The sequence below is a fragment of the Gobio gobio genome, assembly GCF_949357685.1.
Source record: "Gobio gobio genome assembly, chromosome: 22".
NCBI classification, from domain to species: Eukaryota; Metazoa; Chordata; class Actinopteri; order Cypriniformes; family Gobionidae; genus Gobio; species Gobio gobio.
Genome location: NC_137118.1, coordinates 15,322,939 through 15,347,697, shown reverse-complemented (window position 1 = coordinate 15,347,697; position 24,759 = coordinate 15,322,939). Strand labels below are relative to the sequence as shown.

The following is a 24,759-nucleotide window of genomic DNA, read 5'->3' as shown; positions in this document are numbered from 1 at the left end:
CATGCATTTAGAAAATAGATTGGGTAAATATTCATTTAATGCTAACTTTAAAGGGGTCATCGGATGCAAAATTCACTTTTATATGGTGTGTACTGTGGACACAACCACCCAACTATGATACTGTTACATATCTGTGTTTCTGTCGTGTTGTTTACTCTGGTCACATGTTCCTTTGTCTATGTTTCCCGCCACTTTCTCTGTTTCCTTGGTTACCCTCGTTAGTCTAGTTCTGTTCAGCTGTGTTTAGTTACCCTCATCTGTATCACCTGTGCCCCTCGTTAGTCAGTCATCAGTGTTTGTTTTTAGTTCCCTCTTGTTCATTCCTTCCTTGTCTGGTGTCAGTTATACTCTCAGTTATTCTACCTGTTGTACTTACACGTTGTGTGGTGTTCTGTCCTATGTTACTTTGGAATAAACCTATCTTTGTGGAAGTCCCAACTCTCCTCGTCACTGCTGCACCGGACGACTGTAACAGATAGATTCATTCACTCCTTTTGTTGATCCTCAAAAAGCCTAAACACTCTCAATAATCAAGCTGTTTTAATTTTCACGACCGCTGAGGGACTGTCCCACATTAGCATATTTTCGCCCTCAGCCAGTTGTACACTGTCCGCCAAGGCAGCACATCATGCCCCACGGAATAGAGGGGTGGGGTGAGCAGTAGCTCATTATCATTTAAAGGACATGCACCGAAATGGGTCGCTGTGAACAGAGAGGTAAAAGGAGGTAAAAAGAGCGTTGTTTTACACAAACATTGAGAAATTTTAACCAAGGTATGTTACATAGTTTACATGAAGACCCTAAAGAATCATGCCAACTTGTGGAAAATGGGAATCCGATGACAACTTTAAAAGAACCAGTGGTTTTGGAATAGGGCTACATTTTTCACAGTGTGTTTTTGGATCATGCTATATGTTTTTGATTCTGCAAATTAATGCTTTGTACCATATTCGTAGCATTGGCTGTTTTTTTTTTAATTCACTAAATAGAACCATTAAAGGATTAGTTCAATTTCAAAAAACTTTTGCTTATAATTTACTCACCCCCTTGTCATCCAAGATATCCATGTCTTTCTGTCTTCAGTCGAAAAGAAATGAAGATTTTTGATTAAAAGATTTCAGGATATTTCTCCATATAATGGAAGTCAATGCCCTCCAAACGGTTCAAGGTCCAAATGAGAGGTTCAGTACAGCTTCAAAAGGGCATTTTGTGCTTATAAAACTTAAACTTTATTTATTTAAAAAAAAATGACGGATCGTTTCGCTAGATAAGACCCTTATTGATCGTCTGGTACCGTTTGATGTGGTTTAAAGCCCTTTTGAAGCTGTACTGAACCTCTCATTTGGACCTTGAACCGTTTGGAGGGCATTGACTTCCATTTTATGGAGAAATATCCTGAAATCTTTTCATCAAAAATCTTCATTTCTTTTCGACTGAAGACAGAAAGACATGGATATCTTGGATGACAAGGGGGTGAGTAAATTATAAGCAAAAGTTTATTTGAAAGTGAACTAATCCTTTAATGGCGATTTGATTTGGAAATCGGGCTACGCTGGTTGTGATGAAAATTTTAGATTTCAATAAAACTCAGAGTCAAGATTAAGGGCCCCATTTTAACGCACTGAAGCGCATGGTGCAGGTGCACTTAGGGCACGTCCGAATCCACTTTTGCTAGTTTAATGGTGGAAAAGAAAAGGTCGGCACGCCAGGCGCATGGTCCAAATAGGTTGTACCTATAGTCTCTTAATGAGTCATGGGCAGGGCTGGACTGGTAATCTGGCATTCCGGGCATTTTACCGGTGGGCCGACGCACTTTGGAGTCGATAGCCTACATGGTTATTTTATTAAATTTTTTTGCCACGGATTTGGCCCATCATGCAGGGACTGCGGCCTATTGGTTTGTCTTCTGAATTGACCGGTCAAAGCGAGAGATACCTGTTTTTTTTTCCCTTTTTTTGAGCGCATGGGAAACTGCAAAAAGTGAATATCCGCACAGTGTTGCAACAAACGTGCGCTGCGTTTCTGCTGCTCTATGAAGTGATGAACGGCACTTTAACTGCATTAAATATTGCAGTATTTTCTACATGTGTTTACAATATTTTTTGAGTCTGTTTTTTTTTTTGTCCATACAATATTCAATGGTAGCCAAACCAAAATGGGTTGGTTGCCAACATTCTTTAAAATATCTTCTTTTGTTTCACAGAAGAGAGTAAGTCAAACAGGTTTGGAACAACTTGAGGGTCAAGTGCATTTCTGTGTGAAAAAAGTGCAATATTAAATTTGTTAACTGCATTTGCAGTAAATTCAATAATATCCATCATTATTTGTCCCTGTCCTAGTTTTATTTATTTACTCGAATTTAAGGCCCTAACCCCAGCAAAAACATTCACGGGGAAACTCATGGGCCAGATGGGCTGGGTTTGTCCAGGGCCGAATTTTAGCCCCAGTCCAGCCCTGGTCATTGGTTTGTTTTGGGTGTAACGTGTAATAAACCAATCAGAGCCTCATTTCTCATTCCCTTTAAAAGCCAGTTGCACTTGCACCATTTGCTATTGAAACAATGTGGCGCTGGATGTGAAAATGATAACTGCGTCAGGCTGAAACTAGCAAAAAACACTTATGCCGCACCCGGTGTCGCATTGTGCCGGGTGTATGATAGGGCCCAAAGTCTGCATCCTGGTCGATATTTCACATGCAAACGGCATAGGCTCAGCAGCAACAACAACAACAACAACAACAATAAAAAAGAAATAGTTCAGCAGCGAATAGTGAGCAAGATGCATTTAAGCGGGTAAATATAGGAGAAATACAGCAAAGTCATTTTGATGTGCCACACTTCCTTCTGCCAGCAGGTGGCACTTTGACTATAACTATAGCCTGAGCTACAACAGCATCCTGTTTCATGGCGTTAATCGCATACATTAGCACTTGGCACAGTGTTGCATGATTGAATGTGTTTCTAGCATGTTTGGTACTTAATGGCATATTTAAATGTGTTTCTGGGAGAGAATTACAGTGTAAAGCATGCCATTTCCTGTTGCCAGCAGGTAGCGCTATGACTATCTGAATATTGGCATGAAGATATCTTCAGGTCAGGACTCTTATCAAACATGTGAAGTTTGGGGCAGATCGGACATTGTATGACTGACTTACAACAGCTTTCTGTGTCATGGCGAAACATCAGACTTTGACAGGCCACCACGGACACGCCCTTCAGCAAAAACTCAAAATCTTCACAATTTAACATCACCAAGGCCTTAAGATTAGACTGACCAAACATGATGTTGTTCTGGTTAAATCTCAATGAGGAGTTATCACAGGAGCAATTACAGTGTAAAACATGGCCTTTGGCAGGTGGCGCTATGCCTGTAACTGAAAATTGGCATGTAGATGTGTTCAGGCCAGGACTTTAATAAAATATGTGAAGTTTGGGGCAGATCAGAAATTGTATGTCCGAGTTACAGCAACTTCCTGTTTCATGGCGAAACATCGAAACTTCTCAGGCCACCACGGACACGCCCTTCGGGGAAAACTAAAGATCTTCACAATATAACATTGCATTAGTCTGACCAAATGTGATGTTGATCTGATTAAATCTCTAGGATTTCCAGTACAACGTCTGAAAATGGAAAATTCTAAATATCTCACTTCCTGTTTGTTTTCAGATTTCGTACTAGGAGACTTTTTTGAAGGTATTGGGCTGTTACATGTGTCTACCGAATTTCCTACAAGTACGTGAAACATAGCGGGAGGGGCACTTAGGGTGTACTCACACTAGCCAGTTTGAACCGTGCCCGAGTGCGTTTGACCACCAAAGCGCGGTTCGTTTGACTAGTGTGAGTGATCCGAACCGTGCCCGGGCGCGGCTCGATTAGCCGGCCCTGGCCCGCTTGGAAGAGGTGGGCCAGAGCACGGTTCAGTTGGACCCGGGCGCGGTTCGCATGCAGTGTGAGTGCTAACCGTGCTGGAGCACGGAACAGCTGCGCGCTACTATCAACATTACGACAGCAAACATCAAACTATTACTACTTGGATACACTTTCCAATTAAATCAAGTATATTCACGTTTATAACGGTCCTGGTTCTCACCTCATTGATGAACATGAATTGTAGTTTGCGAGTAAAGCTGTAAATTCCTCTGTCAAAGTCAGCTGCCTCCGTAATAATATTCTGATATGTGCAGTGCAATCAAGTGAAAATCGCTGCATGGCATTAATGATAAATGTTTTAGGCAGTCTATTAGCGAAAACACTTTTATTCCCGTTTTCTTCAAAACAAAAATTTGCATCATGAATGACGTAAGCGTGCTCCGGTCCGGTATGTTAAGTGCAATGTGAGTGCAGGCCAGCGGGGGAGTGGGGAGGGGGGACAATCGCGCTCGGGCACGGTACAAGGCAACCATGCCTAGTGTGAGTACACCCTTAGTTGAAATGTTGTAGGTGGCGCTATCGGGCCATTTTGCCACGCTTAATTCTGAAACCCATATCAGACGTAAATATTCACCACTTCTGACGCGGGTGCAAAGTTTCATGAGCTTTCGAGCATGTTTAGGCCCTCAAAAATGTGATCAATTTGGGAGAAGAATAAAAATAAAGGCTGAGCAAATACAATAGGGTCCTCACACCCTAATGATAGGGGGGAAAAAAAGCATGATATGATCACTTCAATATATGAAACCTTCCGCTTGCAATGAGTTGTTGAGCCTGGTAAAACGGCAGATTCCCTCCAGAGAGAGGATTCTTAAAGACAATCAATAGAAAGACAACTCAACCTAACCCATGTTAAAGTTCTGAATCACTCAAATGGAGCAGACAGAACTGACCAGTTATGCGACATTTCCTTTATTACCTTCAAAATGTCACATGCTTATTGAGGACATCCTCAAGGGAATGCATGCATTTTTTCCAAGCAAAGAAAATCACATCAGGCTAGAACTTTTTTTGTGTTGCGCAGCATGTAATTTAATGTGTGAACTTCCATCCAGAATGAATGTTATGATGTGTCATAATCATGAAATATTTAAGATGCCCTGGGAGAGATATTGAGAACCATGTAATTGGCTTACATCAGCATAGCAGAAGCTTTTGGTGTTGTTTCAAGACAAATGGGTGACAATTGGTTTCCTGCCTGGGCTGAATTTTTTTTTTTTTTACCACTGATTATCACATCCATCATTCACTCTCTCTATACAGACTCAAAAGACAATATGCTTTTTATAAATCAGCAGCTAGTCCTATGACAGAGACTAAATGATGACGGAACTTTATTTTTGGGTGAACCATTACTTTAGTTCAATTAAATGATATTAATCACATGCTTAGAAACTCTCCTTACAAGACTGTGTGTCTTACATTAATCATTGGTTTGGTAAGTAAATAAACATCTCTTTTCGACACAGCAGCTAACACAATGACGAATTAAGCTTTGCTGCTAACAGTGACCTTGTTTTGCCTTGGTCCATCCTTACATTGCCATCGGCTACTGTCTGTTTGTGCCTAACTACTCGCACTGCTTAAACTGGATAATCCCCTGCTAAAATGTATTCCATTGCTTAAAATTATCTGCATGTCTTCAATGCGGCAAGAGATCAAATAAAGCCATAGCATCCTTAATCCACTCATATCACGATTGCCAATGTGCGAAAGTTCCAAGAAATTCTTTTTTCATTGTGAAAATCTTGTTTAAGGCAGCCAAGATGGAACCGAGTTGTGAAAATAAAATAATAATAAGAAAAATTGTAGTCCTGGCTTTATCATCTTGTCTTTTTCACTTGCAGATAATCTGCCAAAAAAACATTTCGAAAGCTTCAAAAACCGTAGTTGCACCTTGTTAAAAGAGCCCATGATAAAATAATCGACTTGCCGAGCATAAAATTAGACGGATTCACAGGTAAAGACCGGAAGAAAACTCATCAACATGCACATTTCAGCTCAATGCCAATTACATTTACCCACAGGATAGACAGTAAAAAAAAAATGTCCTAACCACTACATTCCTATTAATTTAAAGTATTTGTGATTTAAAGTTGACATTTCTTTGTGGCTACTTTTCTTTGCTTTGAATCATATATGGACAAGTCAGTCAGAACACAAGAACAGCATGGAACAAACCTGCTTCTCAAACCAGAAAATAAATCAGAATAATTGGTTTTCATAGATCACAAAAGGGTTTTCTTAGTTCAGCTGCTGGCTCTCTTTTATAACTACTCAAGACTGCCAGAAAAACTTTGTTTGAAATAATGTCAATAAGAATAACAAAACAACAAGAGTTAAAGTTGGCATGAAACGGCAGTTGCGATTGACTTTTCTTCACTACGGACATATATCCAATTGAAATGACTTCTTAAATGAGAAAAAATGTAGGGCGGGACTTGACTTTTCCATGGAATTGGATGGTTGTGGTTTGCTATTGGTGGATTTCATGTGAGTGACAGGTTGTCCCGCCCTCGTGTCAGTAAACACATCACCAAAGAAGATTAGAGATGCCACTGCAAGTGGGAGGGGGAGTTATTTTGTTTAAAGATTATGAGGCACATGAATTCTTAAAAAAAAAAAATGATGTGCACGGATAAATTATGTATGATAAATACCGCAATATTCCATTAAAAAATTTAAATTGTCAGTTTTTATTTCATGTTGACTTTAAATTCTCCACTATTTTGATCACAAAATTGGAACTCATGGACATAATTTGGCTGTTTGTACTAAATTAGGGACCAAAAAGGAAATTTCCATATCTTGTTCATCATTAAATAATTATATTATATTATATATTAAATAATAATAATTATAAATAATAAGTCCTTTTCTTTAATTTGTCTGTTCACATACAGTTTTGCATGTATCTTCACACAACGTACAGCTAATGATGGATTGACTATACATTATCTTGCTCATGGGCCTTACCAAGTAATTAAATAAATGGACATTAAATATTGATTTGAGCTGAAATTATTTGAAGATGTGAGAACAAAAAGCTTCCAGAGCAAGGTTGCCTCGGTCAAATATACAGTTTATACATAAAATATTGATGCATAATTCCATGATTGAGTCAGAAACAAGTATTCCAGATCTGTGTGATTTTATAAAAAAATATTTTGATATATGTCTTAACCTGAGTACATTAGGAAAAAAATGTTAAGGGTCAGATTCATACAGCTCTGTAGTTCCATATACTGCAGGGAGTCACTTAAATTATATATAGTTATATTATAAAAAATACTATTTCAAACGTTTTTTTTCTTTCTCATTATTTCTCATTTGATTGATTATATGGAGCATAGCCTAAATCATCTTTACATAGCCTAAATGTAAACCTTTCCAGAGATAATGATGTAAAGTAGTTGAGGAATTAGGTCAAAACTAGTTTAGCATAATCTAATCATTTATGTCAATATTGTTAAAGCAATAAATTACTGTTGCAGAATGTCATACTGAGGGGGAAAAAACAATCAGTCAATCATTGTTGGTGTCCATACCTGTAATGGTAGCCTACCATACACACACTGGGTCTCTATTAGCGGTTAAAGGAGTGTCATTTACATTCATCAACACTCTTGGTTGGGTATGGGGCTGTTCTGGCATTCTGCTAGTGTTTACCGCAGCAGGTTTGCCTCCGGGTCACCTTTATTATGACTGTGGAGGACCTGAGGGCGGGAGCGCGCAATCATCACGGTCTGTGATATTTCTCAGGGACGGAGCTGCTCTGAGACTCCACTGCTGCGGCGAGCACAGATTTCCTCTCACACAAAGCCCTCAAGACTCGTTCTTTTTTTGCCTTTGCTTACCTCTGGTCGATAAGTTCCGCATGATTTAAGCATTATTGCTCCAATTATGCGACCCAGAACAACTTTTGCTCTTTTCTTCAGACAGTTGATTGCTGCGTAACGAGAATTGAATCATATTCCGTTTGATCGACGGATGACCATCATGTTAAATGCTGTTGGATATGTACCGGTTTGCCGTTTTGTTGGATTAAACGGGGGACGCAGTATGTTTTAAAGTGTTTTGCGACATGGAGTCTGATTGATAATGATTTTAGTTCGGCTGTAATTCTGCTCGGACAAAAGGTAAAAGTCTACGTTGGAGTGGATCCTGAGAGACTGAATATCTGTGCAGTAACCGCAGGGATTAAACGCGAGTGGAATCAAAAGCGCGCGGCTGATATGGGTGAGTAGCCTACTTGGCATCCTGGGATAAAGTTTATCCGTACCATTGATGATTCATTAAAAAATATATCTTTATGTTTATAATTGATGTTATATAATTTGCAGATTTAAAACAAGTCTGCATATTTATGTAAAATTAAACAGAAATGCACCTTCTTTTTTTTACATAGGCTATCTAGGAAATTTAGGAATACATTTTTTCACCCCTCATTTGTCAGATTATTCATCCAATATTAAAATCTTATCAAGGTGTTCAAATAATTTTTGGCTTGCCTGTCAAAATGATTGGCTTTTTTGTTATTGCAACGCACAAATTAGTGATGGGCTGTTCTTTGTGTTTTGTGAATTGTACGAATGTACAATTTTGTGTCGATTAGAAAAACAGCTTTTTTTAAGTAATCACGTGGTCTCTGACATCACAGGGTGGCATAATGCACGATTTATTCCGATTAAGTAATTTGAACAAATTTTGCTGTTTATTTCTGTTTTTCGATTTAGCTATTCATATTGTGATTTATTTTGTCCCAGTTTAGTTTCTTAAAATCATGATTCCGTTCATAAAAAACATTTAGTTCTAAAATATTTAGAACCTAACTACACTTATCTACAATTAATTGACATCTTTTGATGACGTGGTCTCTGACATCACAGGGTGGCATAATACACGATTTATTCCGATTAAGTAATTTGTACAGATTTTGCTGTTCATTTCTGTTTTTCGATTTAGCTATTCATATTGTGATTTATTTTGTCCCTGTTTAGTTTCTTACAATCATGATTCCGTTCATAAAAAACATTTTGTTCTAAAATATTTAGAACCTAACTACACTTATCTACAATTAATTGACATCTTTTGTATGAAAAGATTATGTTTTAATAAAGTACTATTAGAACTATGTAAAACTGCCATTTGGCCTACACTCAAGATTTAACTGTTAACATTTCTGCCTTTAAAATGAGTTTTTCACCCCTTTAGTCAAATCCTCACTCCAAAAGTTGTAATACAAAAGAATGATTCGTTGAATTTTGTTCTCAAATCAGACATGGCTAGCCGAGACAACAACATGTAGCCTATAAAGAAGTTTGATAGATTAGTGGAGCATCCAGTCACTGAGGAGGATTTCAGTCTGTTCCATTCACTCCTTTTAAAACCATTTTATTGTCTTCAAAATGTAAACGATGAATACGCTGTGATCTTATAGAGCAGTTTCAATCCGACCTGTTCCTTTAGAAGCAGTAATATTTAATTAATGGTAACCATTTCATTTAGATCTAGATTACCTGGCAAAACAGTTTTTACAGTGCAGTTTACGCCTAGAGGGGAGACTGAGGCTATTTGTCACAACTTAGTCAAGGGAATATTTCTCCAGGTTATATACATTTTAAATGTGTTTGAAGTTTAATTATTAAAACGTCAGTTCTAACTTAATATTCTCTCACCGGCCACTTTATTAGATACACCTTACTAGTACTGGGTTGTTTATTCACCTTCATTTTTCGTGGCATATTAACAAGGTGCTGAAAACATTCCTCAGAGATTTTGGTCTATATTGACATGATAGCATCATGCGGTTGCTGCAGATGTGTGTCGGCTACACATCCATGATGTGAATCTTCCGTTCCACCACATCCCAAAGGTGCATATTGGATTGAGATCTGGTGACTGTGGAGGCCATTTGAGTATAGAGAACTCATTGTCATGTTCAAGAAACCCGTTTGAGATGATTTGAGCTCTGTGACATGGTGCCTTATCCTGCTGGAAGTAGCCCATCTGCTTCAAAGTTCGGAGTGTTGTGCGTTCAGAGATGCTCTTCTGCATACCTCAGTTGTAACGAGTTATTATTTGATTTACTGTTGGTTATCAGCTCGAACCAGTCTGGTCATTCTCCTCTGACCTCAACAAGGCATTTTTGCCCACAGAACTGCTGCTCTCTGGATATTTTCTCTTTTTTGGACTGTTCTCTGTAAACCGTAGGGATGGTTATGAGTGAAAATCCCCGTAGATCTGCAGTTTTTGAAATTCTCAGACCAACCCTTGTAGCACCAACAACCATGCCACAATCAAAATCCCCTTAAGGTGCAGGAAGCGATTTCTGAAAAACGCTGTTGAAAGTGGATTGGACCAAGCAACACAACACATTTTTACCCAATCAGCAATAGAGGGCGTGTCCACTCATGATGGGGGAGGAGAGAGCGTGAGCAAGAGGGAGATGTGAAGAAAGACTGTAGAAAGAGAGATGGCAAAGAGACATTACAAAAGAGAAAGGCTCAGAGGAATACCACTGGAAAAAGAAGGGTTATGATCAGGCAAGGACTTTAAAGTATTAGTTCACTTTAAAATGGAAATTACCCTATGATTTACTTACCCTCAAGCCATCCTAGGTGTATATTACTTTCTTCTTTCTGATTAACACAATCTGAGTTATATTAATAAATATCCTGCCGCGTTCAAGCTTTATAATGGCATTGATGGGGTCCATTGAGTTTGAAGCTCAAAAAAGTGCATCCATCCCTCATAAACGTGATCCACAAAGCTCCGGTGGGTTGATAAAGGCCTTCGATGTGTAAAAAAAAATCCATATTTAAAAATCTATAAAGTAAAATATCTAGCTTCCGCCAGACTGCCTTCTGTATTCAACTTACAACTGATTGTGTTCATCAGAAAGAATAAAGTCATATACACCTAGGATGGTTTGAGGGTGAGTAAATCATGGGGTAATTTTCATTTTAAAGCGAACTAATCCTTTAAGACCCGTGTTAATATTAGAAAAGCTTTCCAGAGCTGGAGAGACCTCAGCGGAAAGGCGTGAAAACAGACGCTCAGGTTGTGTTGTTTCTGCTCCATAGATGAGTAACATTGGTTTTGAGTGTGTGCTGCTGGCGACCAACAACCAACTCTTACTATACTTGTGTACTGTAGGTAAATTTGTTGTCCTTCCTTGACGTTCATTTGTAATCTTCACTATAGTTTCCGCTAAGCTTTATTTTGCTTCACTTCAGCTATGATAAAGAGACATCCATTCTTGCATTGCATTCATGCATTTTTGGGGCGGAGCAATGAAGGGAGGGTTTTGTATGTTTGGGTTGATTTCAAAGATGAATTCTCAGAAATGGCTTACTGCACCTTTTAGATTTTTCTTCTCTTTTCTAACATAAAACAACCTTTCAGGGATGAAAGTGACTCACATTCGTACTTGTTTTTTTTTTTACACAGACCTTGTATCTTTCAAAGCTGTTTTTTCTAGTTTGGTTTGACTGGAGAGAATAGGTTTCGAAAGAAGACAAATGTTTTCATTCTACTAGGTTATATCAGTATATTCTTTCACCCTGTCAAAGCAATACCTAAAGTATCTATAACTGAGAACAATGCGTTAAAACTGCTGTGAGCCTGGTAAATGTTATGGAGACAGTAGACCCAATTAATGAAATGTTATTTCTTCAGTGGAACAGAAAAAAGACGCCTCATAAAAAATGCCTCAGTGAAAAATGCCATAGAATTAATGATAGAATGTCCTGTAGCGCTGCACGATTCTGGAAAAACTGAGAATCAATTTATTCTCCCACAATTCTGAACAGACAATTTTAAACTTTTAATCCACTACTTCTGTGATCATAAGAATATTTGTAACACAGAAATAAATAACGATACTGTGTGGTTGAAAAGACTGTTGTGAAGCTATTTCATACTTACTGTCATGATCCACTGGAGGCGAGCTTGGTGAAGAACCCATGTGCAGTTTATATACAATGCCAATGTGAACAGATGCAATGTAAACAACATACTTGAATTAACTAGACTTAACATGACTTGAACTAAACTTGAAATCAGCACGAACCTGGACTTGATATAAACAAACTCACCAACAGAGGTTTACACAAACAATACTAGACAAAGACACATGGCAAACATGAGGGCTTATGCTGTGTTCTGGAGGTTTCTGAGCCCGTAAGTTGCGACTTCAAACCACGACTCGCGACTTTGTAACGTTCCAGGGAAAGTCACGGCAAAATGCCTGAGCGCGAGGAATTGTAGTAGCTAGATATAAACAAAGCATGACGGTCCGTACTGTGCTTATGCTCATTTATAATCATTTCTATCGCCAAAGGTGCTTAATCCTTGCTTATTTGAGGGAAACGGTGGAGAAAAAATGGCGCATACGGCAAGAGAAGTTGTTATACCTTTTATTTTACGTTATTTGTATATTTGTTTCATAAACACCGCATCCGTAGGGGCTGCCATTGTTGTTTCGCGGGCCGTGACGTCAGAGCTCGTAATTGGGAGTGCATCGATCTAGTATGAGTTCACAGGTGGGAAGTCACGGGTTTGACTGCTGTTCCAGTGTACTTTCACGGGTAGAAGGTTGGAAAAACTCTGGTTACGGGTTGCCTGGAACGCGGCATTAAATGCACAGAGACTAATGACTAACAAGACACACTTGTGAACAATCAAGACAATGTACCAATGACGGAAATGAACTGAGAACCCACATGACTAAATCAACCAATGACAACAGGCTTGTTTGACTTGTTCGGCGTCCTGGACCTCTGAGACCTTGCAGCCCATTGCTTCACCAAAAGGTTCATTACCCAAAGCTTCATTAATCATTGCTCACTAGTGACACCTAGCTATTGTGCAAAGAAATAGCAGACAAATCCATTAATCCTGAGCCAATGACCTCAGCAGACATTTGTCCATTGCCTGGGTATAAAATAAAATATGTATCTTTCTCTGTCTGACTTTACTTGCACAAAGACAACTGTCAGACACACTATTAATTAATTATTTATTTATACTGTGATCAACAGTATATCCAGCAGACACCTAATAATAGAGGGAAACTCTATTAGAGAAAAACTATCTAACCTAATAGTAATAATGTCGTTATAATAGCATAATGTAATAATATATAGCCCTAACACATATGAACCACAAAAACGACAATGACACAACTCTATAACTCTCTGACACTCACACTTCTACTACTCTGTCCTGACACGCCACAACACAAGGTGGCGCGAGTTTCGAACCCGAAACGACACTCAGACCAAACCGATGGTGTATTCCACACAAACCGATTCCTCGTTTGTCATTGGTCACGTGATTTCTCCGTTAACAACACAAGCCTCAAATCGGGGCTTCATCTGGCACGGCCATTTATTCTCGACACAAGCTCCGACACCTCGGTTCAAATGTCACATCACTAGCGCAGACCGATCGCTGGCTGACTTGTTCTTGAGAACATGCTGGTTCGAAATTTTGTCCGACTTGAGGCAGCGCCGGCGTCACGTGACTGTGACGTATATGCCATCAAAGTGCAGCGAGAGCGATTCGAGAGCAGCCGGCTGGTGCATTCTGCGTAGCTTCTACAGTCTGACTGCACGAGAGCTAATGACGACACAACTGTTCCACAATTGGCCGGATTCACTGCATGACAACAATCACGTGCATTTCGTGTTTATTCTAAAACCTTCAGTTCTACTCAGCTCACAAATCTGTATTTTATAACAGGTAAACCTCTTTTCATGTAGCGATGTTATGTTTATCAAAATAAAACTTTCCGCGGTTCCGCGTGCGTGCTACTTGTAAACAAAGAAGCTGGCGAACAGCGGTCTTTCGAATCGGCTTTGGCCGCGACTCTGGAAGACTTGGAGTTAAGCTTTTCTTTGAGAAAAGAACAAAGAACGGCACTGAAGTCATTCTTAAGAAAGGATTATGTGTTCGGAGTTTTGCCGACCGGATACGGCGAAAGTTTAATCTATCAACTGGCTTCGCTTCACCTTCTTCATTGCTCTGGTTGGTTTTAGCGCTATCCAGCCGCAGCCGATGTCAAACACACCTAATGCCGAGTTCAGAGTGCCGATTTTAAGCCCGATTTTGACTCGCCGACAGGTTTTGCGAAATCGCAGACAAATGCCCGAAATCATAGGCAAATCGGTGCTTGTGCACGTGAGTGACAATCACGCAGTGTGGATGATAAAAAATGCGATATATTTGGCATGCTTAATATCTGGACCTGTCAGCGATTCAAACTCCTGCTGTATGAAATGTGTTTTGACTGACAATTACATCTGCGATGACCGACAGCCAATGAGAGAGCAAGAAACAGGGCAGCGGGAGGTTCGAGGAGGAGTTATGGACCAGAATATCAGTATTTTAATAGATATATTTACAATTATATCAAACAGAAACAAAGCACAAACATTAGCTTGACCAGCCGCAACAGCAGCACGGTGCAAAATTATATATTTACCTCAAACTCTCTTTGCAGAACACAACACTTGCTCCCTGTGTCTCCCCAACCATTTCCTCTGCCATAATCTTTTTCTTTTTCTCCTTTTTGCTGCAAATCAGCGCACATACAATTTGGATCTCAAGTTTCTGCACTGCAGTCTATATTTTTAATAACAAATTCCAGTCTCGCGAGAGAACTCCAGTCTGACGCACGTGTGATCTTGCGTTGTTTCCTTCTCAATTCTCGCGTGTGTTTGGTTGTGAAACGCAATTTGCGGATGGGACAGCGCTGTCGGCGATTCTTCCTTTTGTACAGTCATGCAGTGTGAAACCCCCTGTCGCCAATCCATCGTGCAGTGTGAACACAGCAGCAACTGAATGCTGGCCCAGATAGTCATGCAGTGTGAAAAGAGCAGTGATCCGACGAGTTTGAAAATCGTGCTGTCTGAACTCGGCATAAAATGACACAAGAGACTAGGGAAGCACATGACATGATCACATGAGGGCACAGTGGAATCACATGACAAACCAGGAAACGACAGTGATAAACTTCAAAATAAAAGACATGAAACATGAACAGGAAACAAAACCAGAACACACCGGGACACTTACACATGATAATTGCTTTCTCTTGGGTCAGTGGCAGCGCCAATGCAGATTCGGTATGATTTTGTCAAAGATCTATTATAGGCGAAACATTGTCATTTGAGGAATGAGATCCCGTGAGTGTTTGAATCGAGATCGTCCTCTTTTAACAATTAAATGTGCAGCTCTTGTGCCCAGTGTTGTTTCGGTCCTCATTGACTGTCATTATATAGACAAAACGTGAAAGCATTCTTCAAAATATCTGCTGAAAATCATGCAGGTTTGAAACAATGACAGATATTGTACTATTCCTTTAAAAACCATGGGCACAACAAAGTATTCAGCTGCACAGTATGCAATATGCCTCTCTTAATATTGAATTATGAAAGATGACTGGTCTATGCACGCCTGTCTTTACAGTTATGAGCTTCTCTTTTATCTTATTGGAGCATTTAATTTATTTACAAGCAATCACCACCAAATTTAGCATTTTTAATCTTGAGCCGCATCATGCATCCTGTTACTAAAGTGCAATTCAAATGTATATCGGTCTTGCTACTGCAACACACTTTATTCATAGCAATGGATTAAGCTGATTTTACAATCACAATTCTGCCATAAATAATGCTTTCATAGTATAAATCACTCCTTTGTTCTGCGCTCCACATCCTGAGCGTGACTCAGTTACAGCACTTTTCAATCTCACAATTAATGTGTGTTGAATCTATCATTTTAATATCGCAGCTTTGGTTCGACTGCGTAAATGATGTGCTTGAGCTGTGGTCACATGTGGATAACATCCAGAATCCCAGCTCTGGAACCATGCAAGTGATTGGAGCGCTGTTACTATCTCTTGTTAAATACTGGATGGATTCCATCATGCTGAGTGATCTCTTATTTAACCACTCTAAAATGTAATTATCCTAAAACTTTTTATAATCTTAGAACACATTAAAGAGCAGGTCTTGACATTGCTATGGAATAGCCACGGTGAGCCCTATCCAAATAAAAACCGAGCCTTTCTGGGTGCAGTTTCAGTTGATTTTTATGGATTACTATTGATGTGGATTATTTATGATTCTTGAGATGGAACTAAACGTGTCCCTATACCAATTGGATTTTCTCATTACTTTATCAAAATAATGACATTACATTGTCAGTATCTTCCTCTAAATCTACAATGTCAGTTTAGTCTTGATAGAGTACTTGCATTTATTTGAATTCATGAATTATCTTTTTATAATTAAAAAAGAAATTGGGATTGTTAGATTATTTTTCTTGTTTTAAGTATAGTAAATATTAGTTGCCCAACAAAAAAGCTGCATCAACTGTGATATTCTGATTTTCTATCTCACTGTGGTGGCAATTCGAGCTGAAAATCAATTTGAAACCACCCTGATTTCTTAATTCATTCATTTGACGAAAACAACTTTACCAATAATTATAATAAATATTTTCATTGACCCATATTGAGGCAAGGAAAAAACTAATTTTGTGGGTAAATACCTACAAAAACGCTGGATAGATTAATCCATAATGATTCCTTGAAACATAAACTTTTATTTATTCTAGTTTTACAGCCTGTCTTGCCCCAGTACTCATAAATCAGTGTTGTGAAATGGTTCAGGAGTCTCTGGGAATGGACTGTTTAGCATATGCATGGCTGTATTTTTACTTTAAATGGGACCAAGTCATGCTCAAGAGAGGATCCTATAGAGAATCTAACAAACTTGAGTAGGACTTAAACACATCATGCATTGGCTATGAGTCCTAGTTCATCTTACCTGAGGGAAAGTTTGGATTTGTAGAGAAAATGACCATTATTTTATATTCTAAGAATAGGCACATTTGCATTTCCTGTAGCCATGCTGGTCTCACGGTAGCCATTAATGTAACATTTGTACTCGGTGTTCCTCTCAAAGTTTAGTTTAGAGGGAGTTTTAATATGGTGAGTGCAGTTCTTTTCATTAAACATTTATCTATCATATGGATGAAGTGATATTAAAATTAGTGTTGACTTGACAGCTGAGCTTGATGCAAGCAGCGGGATACCAGTTATATATTTGAAGTTTTAGTCTTGTGAAACCAATATAAATGCACAAACTTATGAGTTAAAACCATTTGATTCCATTCTGCTTCAAAAATTCATATTGTATCCAGGTTTGCCATTATCTTGGCACTTTAGAGAATAGCCTTAAAGGGATAGTTCACCCAAATATGAAATTTATCCCATAATTTACTCATCCTCAAGCCATCCTAGGTGTATATGGCATTCTTCTTTCAGACGAATACAATCAGAGTTTTATTAAAAAATATCCTGGCTGATTCAAGCATTATAATGGCAGTGAATGGCAGCCCAAAATTTGAATCCCAAAAAAGAGCATCCATCCATTATAAAAGTACTCCAAGCGGCTCTGGGGGATTAATAAAGGCCTTCTGAAGTGAATCGATGGGTTTGTAAGAAAAATATCCATATTCAAAACTTTATTAAGTAATATATCTAGCTTCCGCCAGACCGCCTTCCGTATTCAACTTAAGAAGAAAGTGTAACGCCTCTTGTAATTCAAAATACTTACGCTACATCCGACATCATCATTGCGCCAGTTACTCTTTTTTTGTAAGTTGAATACAGAAGGCGGTCCACCGGAAGCTAGATATTATACTTTATAACGTGTTAAATATGGATATTTTTCTTATAAAAACCCAATCGATTCACTTCAGAAGGATTTTATTAACCCCCCGGTGCCGTGTGGAGCACTTTTATAATGGATGGATACACTTGTTTTGGGCTTTAAATTTTGGCCTACCATTCACTGCCATTATAATGCTTTGAAGAGCCAGGACATTTTTAAATATAACTCTGATTGTATTCATCTGAAAGAAGAATGTCATATACACATAGGATTGCTTGAGGAGGGTGAGTAAATCATGGGGTAATTTTCATTTTTGGGTGAACTATGCCTTTATCTTCACCGTAGCATTTATATGAAATATCAGCTTGTCACTGTGCCAAGGAATACGACAGCTGACTCTGCTGTATGTGCCAGCATCTTCCCTAGCCATTTGAAAAGGGTCTACCACAGTTGTACAATGTTAAATGAGTGGCTTTTAAATAAACTAAGCTTGGATGAGCTATGGTGCATGAGCCTTCACAGTGTTTTAAATTGCGGAGTAAAAATAGTGGTGTCCGGATCGATTCGTATCTGCAGTAATACAGGTGGCACACTTGCCACCACGGTCTGCCATAGATCTCTGATTCATTTTACACTGAATGACATTTGCAGTCAAATACTACTGTGCTGCTGCATTTGTATGTGGCTTGCTAGTTATTCTCTTGGTTTGAGTCGTATCAAAGACATTCAGAGTCTGAGTTTTGGTGAGGAGTATTGTAAATAATTAACCTCATTGGATTGGGCATCGTTTGGTTTGATTTGAACGATTCTGATTCCAATTCCGATTCTCACTTTCGAATTCGTTTTTTTTTCGATTCTCGATTCCGATTCTTTGAGGGGTGGAGTCAAAACATGTCACAGGCTCATTTCACAGAGGAACATTTTATTTTGATTCAATAATGAATTTTAGTTTTGGGACTTTCTCCGCTGGCATTTTTCCCTGCTTTGCTGCAAAGGTGAATGGAGTTTCACACCGAGTCTCCACCGGTTTAGCAATAGCATTAGCAGCAGTCATATTAGGACTGCTACTAGCGTGGGCAATTCGGCCGTTACTCTGCGCGCGTTCCTGTGTGTGCGCACTCCAAGCCGTCAGTTGCCTCACGCAATAATGTCATGACAACCGGTACACAACATTCGCTTCAGGAGGTTTTATTATTAGTATTTTTGTATTATTTCTTATCATATACGTTATAGAAAAGACGAGAGTCGCGTTTTTGTTTCTATTGAGTCTGATTTCTCAAAATGGTGCGTGTGTGTGCTTATCCTGGGTGCAATGACAACAGTGCGAGTTATAGTAGGCATGAGCGCCGGCGCTTGCTGACACCATGGTGCGCACACACAGGAACGTGCGCAGAATAATGGCCGAGCTCAGTGTTTTGACTGAATAATAAGGTTTCTTTCTCGCAAAACCTTATAGTATGCCTCTGAACACTTTCCATATACGGCGCGCGTCTCCCTGTATCATTGCGTGATACATTTGTTTATTTTTTTTAATGTTTTAGCCTGTTCGCTATTCACTGCCATAATAGGAAGGAGCGCGTGCAGGACAATTTTTTTTTTATTTCCGCTTTTGAGGTTCGAAAAAGATAGAAGGACATAGGGCACTGGGACAACAGCAGGGTGAGTAAAAGATGGCTTTATTTTCATTTCAGTTCGAACTATCCCTTTAATAACATTGGTTAGTGCAGGGTTGCCCGAGGGGGACGAGACAGTGGACCTGCGCAGCATGTCAAACATTCTACACTCGTTCATTTGTACACCACATATTTTTACATATTTGTAGTGCATCCTCCCGTGCAAGAAACAAGTTTGTCACATGTGTTGCACTGTGCCGACCCAGGTTTTTTTTAAAGTGAAATAAAGCCTCACTTTTGAGCGCTGCTTACCGTGCTCCATGGCTGCAACAGAACAAACGGGCGTGGCAAGCACTTACAAAAATCCGGTGGCCACTATGGAGACAAAAACTTTCGTGTTTGGAACCGATGATCGGAATCGAAAACAAATTTTCTAAATGATTCCAATGGCATCGTTTTTTTTTTACGGTTCCAAGTTGGAACCGGTTCTCGATGCCCAACCCTACTCAGTTGCCAAACTTGCCATTGATTGGTGCTGCCTTGGTCGATAAGGATCCTAAATTGGAGAGTTACTGTTATCAGCTGGCAGTAGCTGGCAGTTTGTTGATTTGAATATCAAATATTGCAACTGGAATATGAAAATTATTGATACCAGTTTGCTGCAGAATTTAAAATGTAGACCAAGATGTTTTTAGCATTACAACATTAAACTCCTGCTAATACACTTAAAGGGCACCTATTATGCCCCTTTTTCAATATGTAATATAAGTCTCAGGTGTCCTCTGAGTGTGTCTGAAGTTTCAGATTCAAATTCCTAACAGATCATTTAACATGCAATTTTGAAAATGCCAATTTCTGGGTTTGAGAAAAATGATCTGTTTTGTGTGTGTCTCCTTTAAATGCAAATGAGCTGCTGCTCCCCACCCCAGAGGGCGGGGCCTTCACAGCTCATGACCACGCGAATTAAAACTGAAACATGGGCTGTGTTCGAAATCCCCCCCTATACCCACATTCACTATTCCCTACATTAGTCCACTAATATAGTCCACTTCGAAAACGAGTGAGTGATTTCGGACACAAAGTTCGCCGGAAAGGCTGCCGTTTGTGCAGTTGGTGCTTGCTGTTTGCCAGCTACAGTAATAATGAAAAGATTTATCTTGAACTCTGCCACGGAAACTAGCATGTAACCTTAATCAAACAATATAATAATAATTTTAAAATGGATAATTTATACCTGTATGCATGATATTGCGCTGGACCAGTGCGGTTCGGAAGATGGATGGATGATTGATTCAGCTGTGTGCACTATTTGAGGGAACAGCCATTTAGTGGTGTCCAAGGCCATAGTGGACGTTATTAAGTGCACTCATTCAATCCCACAATGCACCACAATAACGAGTTTACAACCGATGTATGCTTGACGGCTAGAAAACACCCATAATGCACTGTGAGAGTCGCGCAGTGCATTGAATGAATTCCTGCGTTTCGCCAGGAGATGACATCGACCCAAACACTTTTTAAGACCAATGATATTGGACCCACTCACTTTTATCGTCTCTAATTAGCACATGTCTGTTTACACACCCTGATAAATACTGATTAAATGCGTTAGAAGCTTTATTTTCACTTTTCTAACATTTTCTTAATTTTCATTGAAAATAAATGCCTTTCCGATCTGATATGTGATGGGAAAAAGGATCAGAGCGAGTTTGGCAAAAGGCGGATTCAAACCTCTGATCAATTTGTGTCAAATCTTGATGCCATGCGTCTTACCCCTACACTATTGCTGCGGATGAAGATTGAGTTTTCCGTATTTTTTTCTTCCTCAACCAGATGTTTAAACAAGCCGATATATTTAAATATATTTATTGTAAATTGCATCTTCTCCAGTAAAATGTTTAGTACATAAAAATTATGTACATAAAAATAGTCTTTATTTTTTTAATGAAATGCTTATTAGTTACTTTATTATTAATTACCCTTTCGAAGTAAGTTCAGTGCCACACAAGTAAAGAGCAATAGGGTTAACTTCAAGCTTGTGGGCTCGTTTTTGGAGTAGTGGAGTAATGGAGAATGAGGGTACATAGGGCGAATCGTTTCTCGTTTGCTCTCGAAACTCTCTCGCGGGACTTTGCTGTCATACGCCGATCGGGCATTGAACAAGCATATTCTCCAGCGCGTACATCTACTGTAAACTCGTTATTCTTTACTATACAAATCAGCCTTTAAGAAAATAAATTAAGTCTCAGTGAACCGGAAGTTGCAACTGATTTTATTTCAGTGCTGTGACGTATTTCCAAGTGAAACGGAATATTGAATAGAGGGCAGGGTTTTACTTCAGCGCTCCTCTCCATCTCTCGCTCATAGCAGGCTAACGGTTGGAGGGGAGTGGTTAAGGATATTCAAACCCAAGCCGTCAAACTGCTTTCATCGGAAAGGGAACGCCATTTCAGACCGGAAGTTACTTTTCAGATTTTGATTAAAGATTACCACGGCAAACAATTTGTTTCTGTTTATTAATTTGCATGGATTAATTGTTCACCTTAAGACCTCTAATGTGTGCTAACAAAGTAAATAAGATCGATTTTGATTTCATGACGACTTTAATATCTCTTGCGGCCCATATGTAGTGAAAAAATAAGTTGTTTTTTGAAAGATGGGCCCGAATTCACAGACAGGGTTTAGATTAAGCCAGGATTAGGCCTTAGTTCAACTAGGACATTTTAGTAGCTTTTATAAACATGCCATTAATAAAAAAAACATTACTGCTGTGCATCTTGAGACAAAACAATTGCAGTGACGTATTTTAAGATACTGTATATCAGCAAGTTGCTTTCAATTAAAACAGCTCAAATATAAATTTTAGTGTGGGGCTTGGCCTTGTCTGTGAAACCAGGGGCATGTGTTTGAATAAAGCTGCTCTTAATTTTCATTGACTAATTATTGCAGTGTTCTAACATATTATAGACTGTTATTATAGTATCATTTTAATGATATAATTCATTGTTAAATATACCTAATGTTTTAATACACTGATGCCAAATCCTCTTGATATTGAAGATAGCTGACAATATTGTCTATTGGCACAACCCTACTGGCTGTGCAATTTTGTTTTTGTTATTAAAACATTTTATTCAAATAATGGCCTGGAAGAGACCTTGTAAACTACATCTCAGTAAAAATACACATTTCTTGCCATTATTTTGAAGTACAATGTCTCATTACATTCAATTCAGCGTGGTAACCCACATTCACAGCTTAGGTAATTTATAATTTAGTTTTCTGTGGCATTAGAAATTCAGTAGAAATATGCTCTTTGCAGCCAGATGATCTATTTGAAGAATGTACTATAGCCAAACATTGACCTTGGCTAACAATGTATATTATATTGTAGGATGACAAACAGGTAGTTCTTGGACTTTTGTACACCTTTGTACTTAACAGCTTTTTTTTGGAACTTGAGGCTGGGTATTTTAGGACTACATTTGCGGCTACAGTTTATGGACAGTGCTGTGTGTTTTTCTACATAATCACTGTGAGGGTTAATCTATTCTAATTCGTTTTATCTTTCCTCTTTCTTGTTCTTAAGACTTGCATGGACTGTGGGACAACATGACCCAAACATAATGACCCTTCGCAAATGTGTGTCCTTGTAGAGAGGGAAATAATATGTGTGAGTGTAATGGACTACCAGTGAAGCATACAAATTGGAAATAGTCAACAAGTCAGTTGGAAACACAGAGAGATGCCCCAGGGCCATTTTTTTCTCCTCAAAAAGCTTCAGAGGACAGGTAATAGCGGTTTGATGGTTTCCATGGCCATATGTTTACTAGGAAATCTATACCATGTCACAATTGATGACAATGATATGTAATTATGATATTTATTGCTTTGACTCTGAATTGGTTTTGTCACCGTAAAGCCCATAAAAGAGACCATTGGACAGTGATGTAAGATGTAATGACAGTGATCTCTTGTTTTTTTTTTTCCTTCAGCCTCCTCTGAAATTTTCTTAACTGCACCAATGGGATTATAGTTTGGTAAAACTGATGACTCTGTAGTTTGCTGTATATGCTTGGATGGCCCCAGTCCTCCTTTTTTTTACAGTAGACAATGAGTTCATGGTACACGCAGTGCAGATCTTCAACCGAATGGTTATACATTAAGACTTCGATCAATTTTTCTTTGTTCTGCATATTGCTGTATTCTTTTTTTCCTGGCAAAGAAAATTCCAGTCACTTAAAACGTATGAGATGCAAAAGATTGTAATGAAATTGTCCATTTTGCATCATTTCTGGCATGGATAATGCAATATGAAACACATTTCAAATAGCAGGGGAAATGGATTCAAAGTAATTATGTTTGATGTAATGATTCAGCTTTAAAATGACTAATCAATTTCCATAGAACAGTAAAAAATGTGGCATTAAAGATATTGCTGGACATTAGTCATATCTTAAAGATGACTAGTTCATAGGTGATAATTACTAAGCTTTAAAAATGGTTCCAAGTAAATTAATCCAAATGACTCTCTTGAGACACTTTATGTAATTCGTCTAATTCAAAAGAGAGTGGCAAAAACTAAATTGATTTATAGTGATTTGCTTTATGCTGTGTAGAACTTCCTAAACACTCTACATCATATACTGGTGCTCTTTATGATGTTTTTCTAGAATATGAGATCTCATATGATCTCATTAATATAGAATATGCATATAAGATCTCTCATATTCTGAGACCGATGTCAAAAGCAAACCAATCAGAGGTAATAGGTTTGTGTGTGCTAATCTTGACAGGGATTGGGAAGGTTTTATTTCACGAACTGATTTATTACCGCTCAGTTTGGAGAGACAGACAAACCCCAAATTCCAATTATGCAGTCAACCAATCCTGAAATAAGTAGCAAACAAAGAGGCTAAAAGATCCACAAAATGTGCCTTGAGCAACACATTTTGTTTGAAAAGAAATCCAGAAGACAAAATCTGCTAGTCTGACAAGCCAGACCCACATCAAGATGTTGGGTCTGGGAACACACCATTGACAGTGCTCAATCTGAGACGCGTGATAAAGATGGTTTCAAATTCCCTCTGCACGCAATAGGGTAGTGCTACAACCAACCAGTGCAACGAAGAATGTGAAGCAGAGCTAGTTGATAGATTAAACTTTTGCCATATCCGACTCTGAACACATCTTCCTTTTTTAAGAATGACTTCAGTGCCTTTCTTTGTTAGAAGAGAAGTAGCAGGGAATTCACACGGAACTGTCGTCTGGCACAACTCTGCCGATTCGAAAGACCGCTGTTCGCCAGCTTCTTTGTTTTCAAGTAGCATGCGGAACCGCCGCAACTCTACCGTCATTATGTTAAGCCCGCCCATCGACTCTATACACGATGTGATTGGCCTAGAGTTTGGTTTTTCCAGCTCGCAAGCCAATGGAGAGTTGCTAGACGCCCTGGCTGCAAATTAGATTTGCTGCCGCTAGGGTGTGTCTAGATTTCTAGGCTAAAAATCAGCATCTTTCATGTTTATT

At 38.8% G+C, this 24,759-nt stretch overlaps 1 protein-coding gene across 1 annotated transcript in view; it reads left to right on the top strand.

Moving 5' to 3' along the window:
• The first annotated feature begins 7,670 nt into the window (after window positions 1-7,670).
• lrrtm4l1 (leucine rich repeat transmembrane neuronal 4 like 1) overlaps window positions 7,671-24,759 on the top strand; it is a 69,207-nt gene continuing 52,118 nt past the window's right edge. The window contains exon 1 of the mRNA XM_079803819.1: window positions 7,671-8,168. Coding sequence (XP_079659945.1) covers window positions 8,165-8,168 — 4 coding nt within the window. The 5' untranslated portion in view covers window positions 7,671-8,164. The remainder of the gene's footprint in view (window positions 8,169-24,759) is intronic.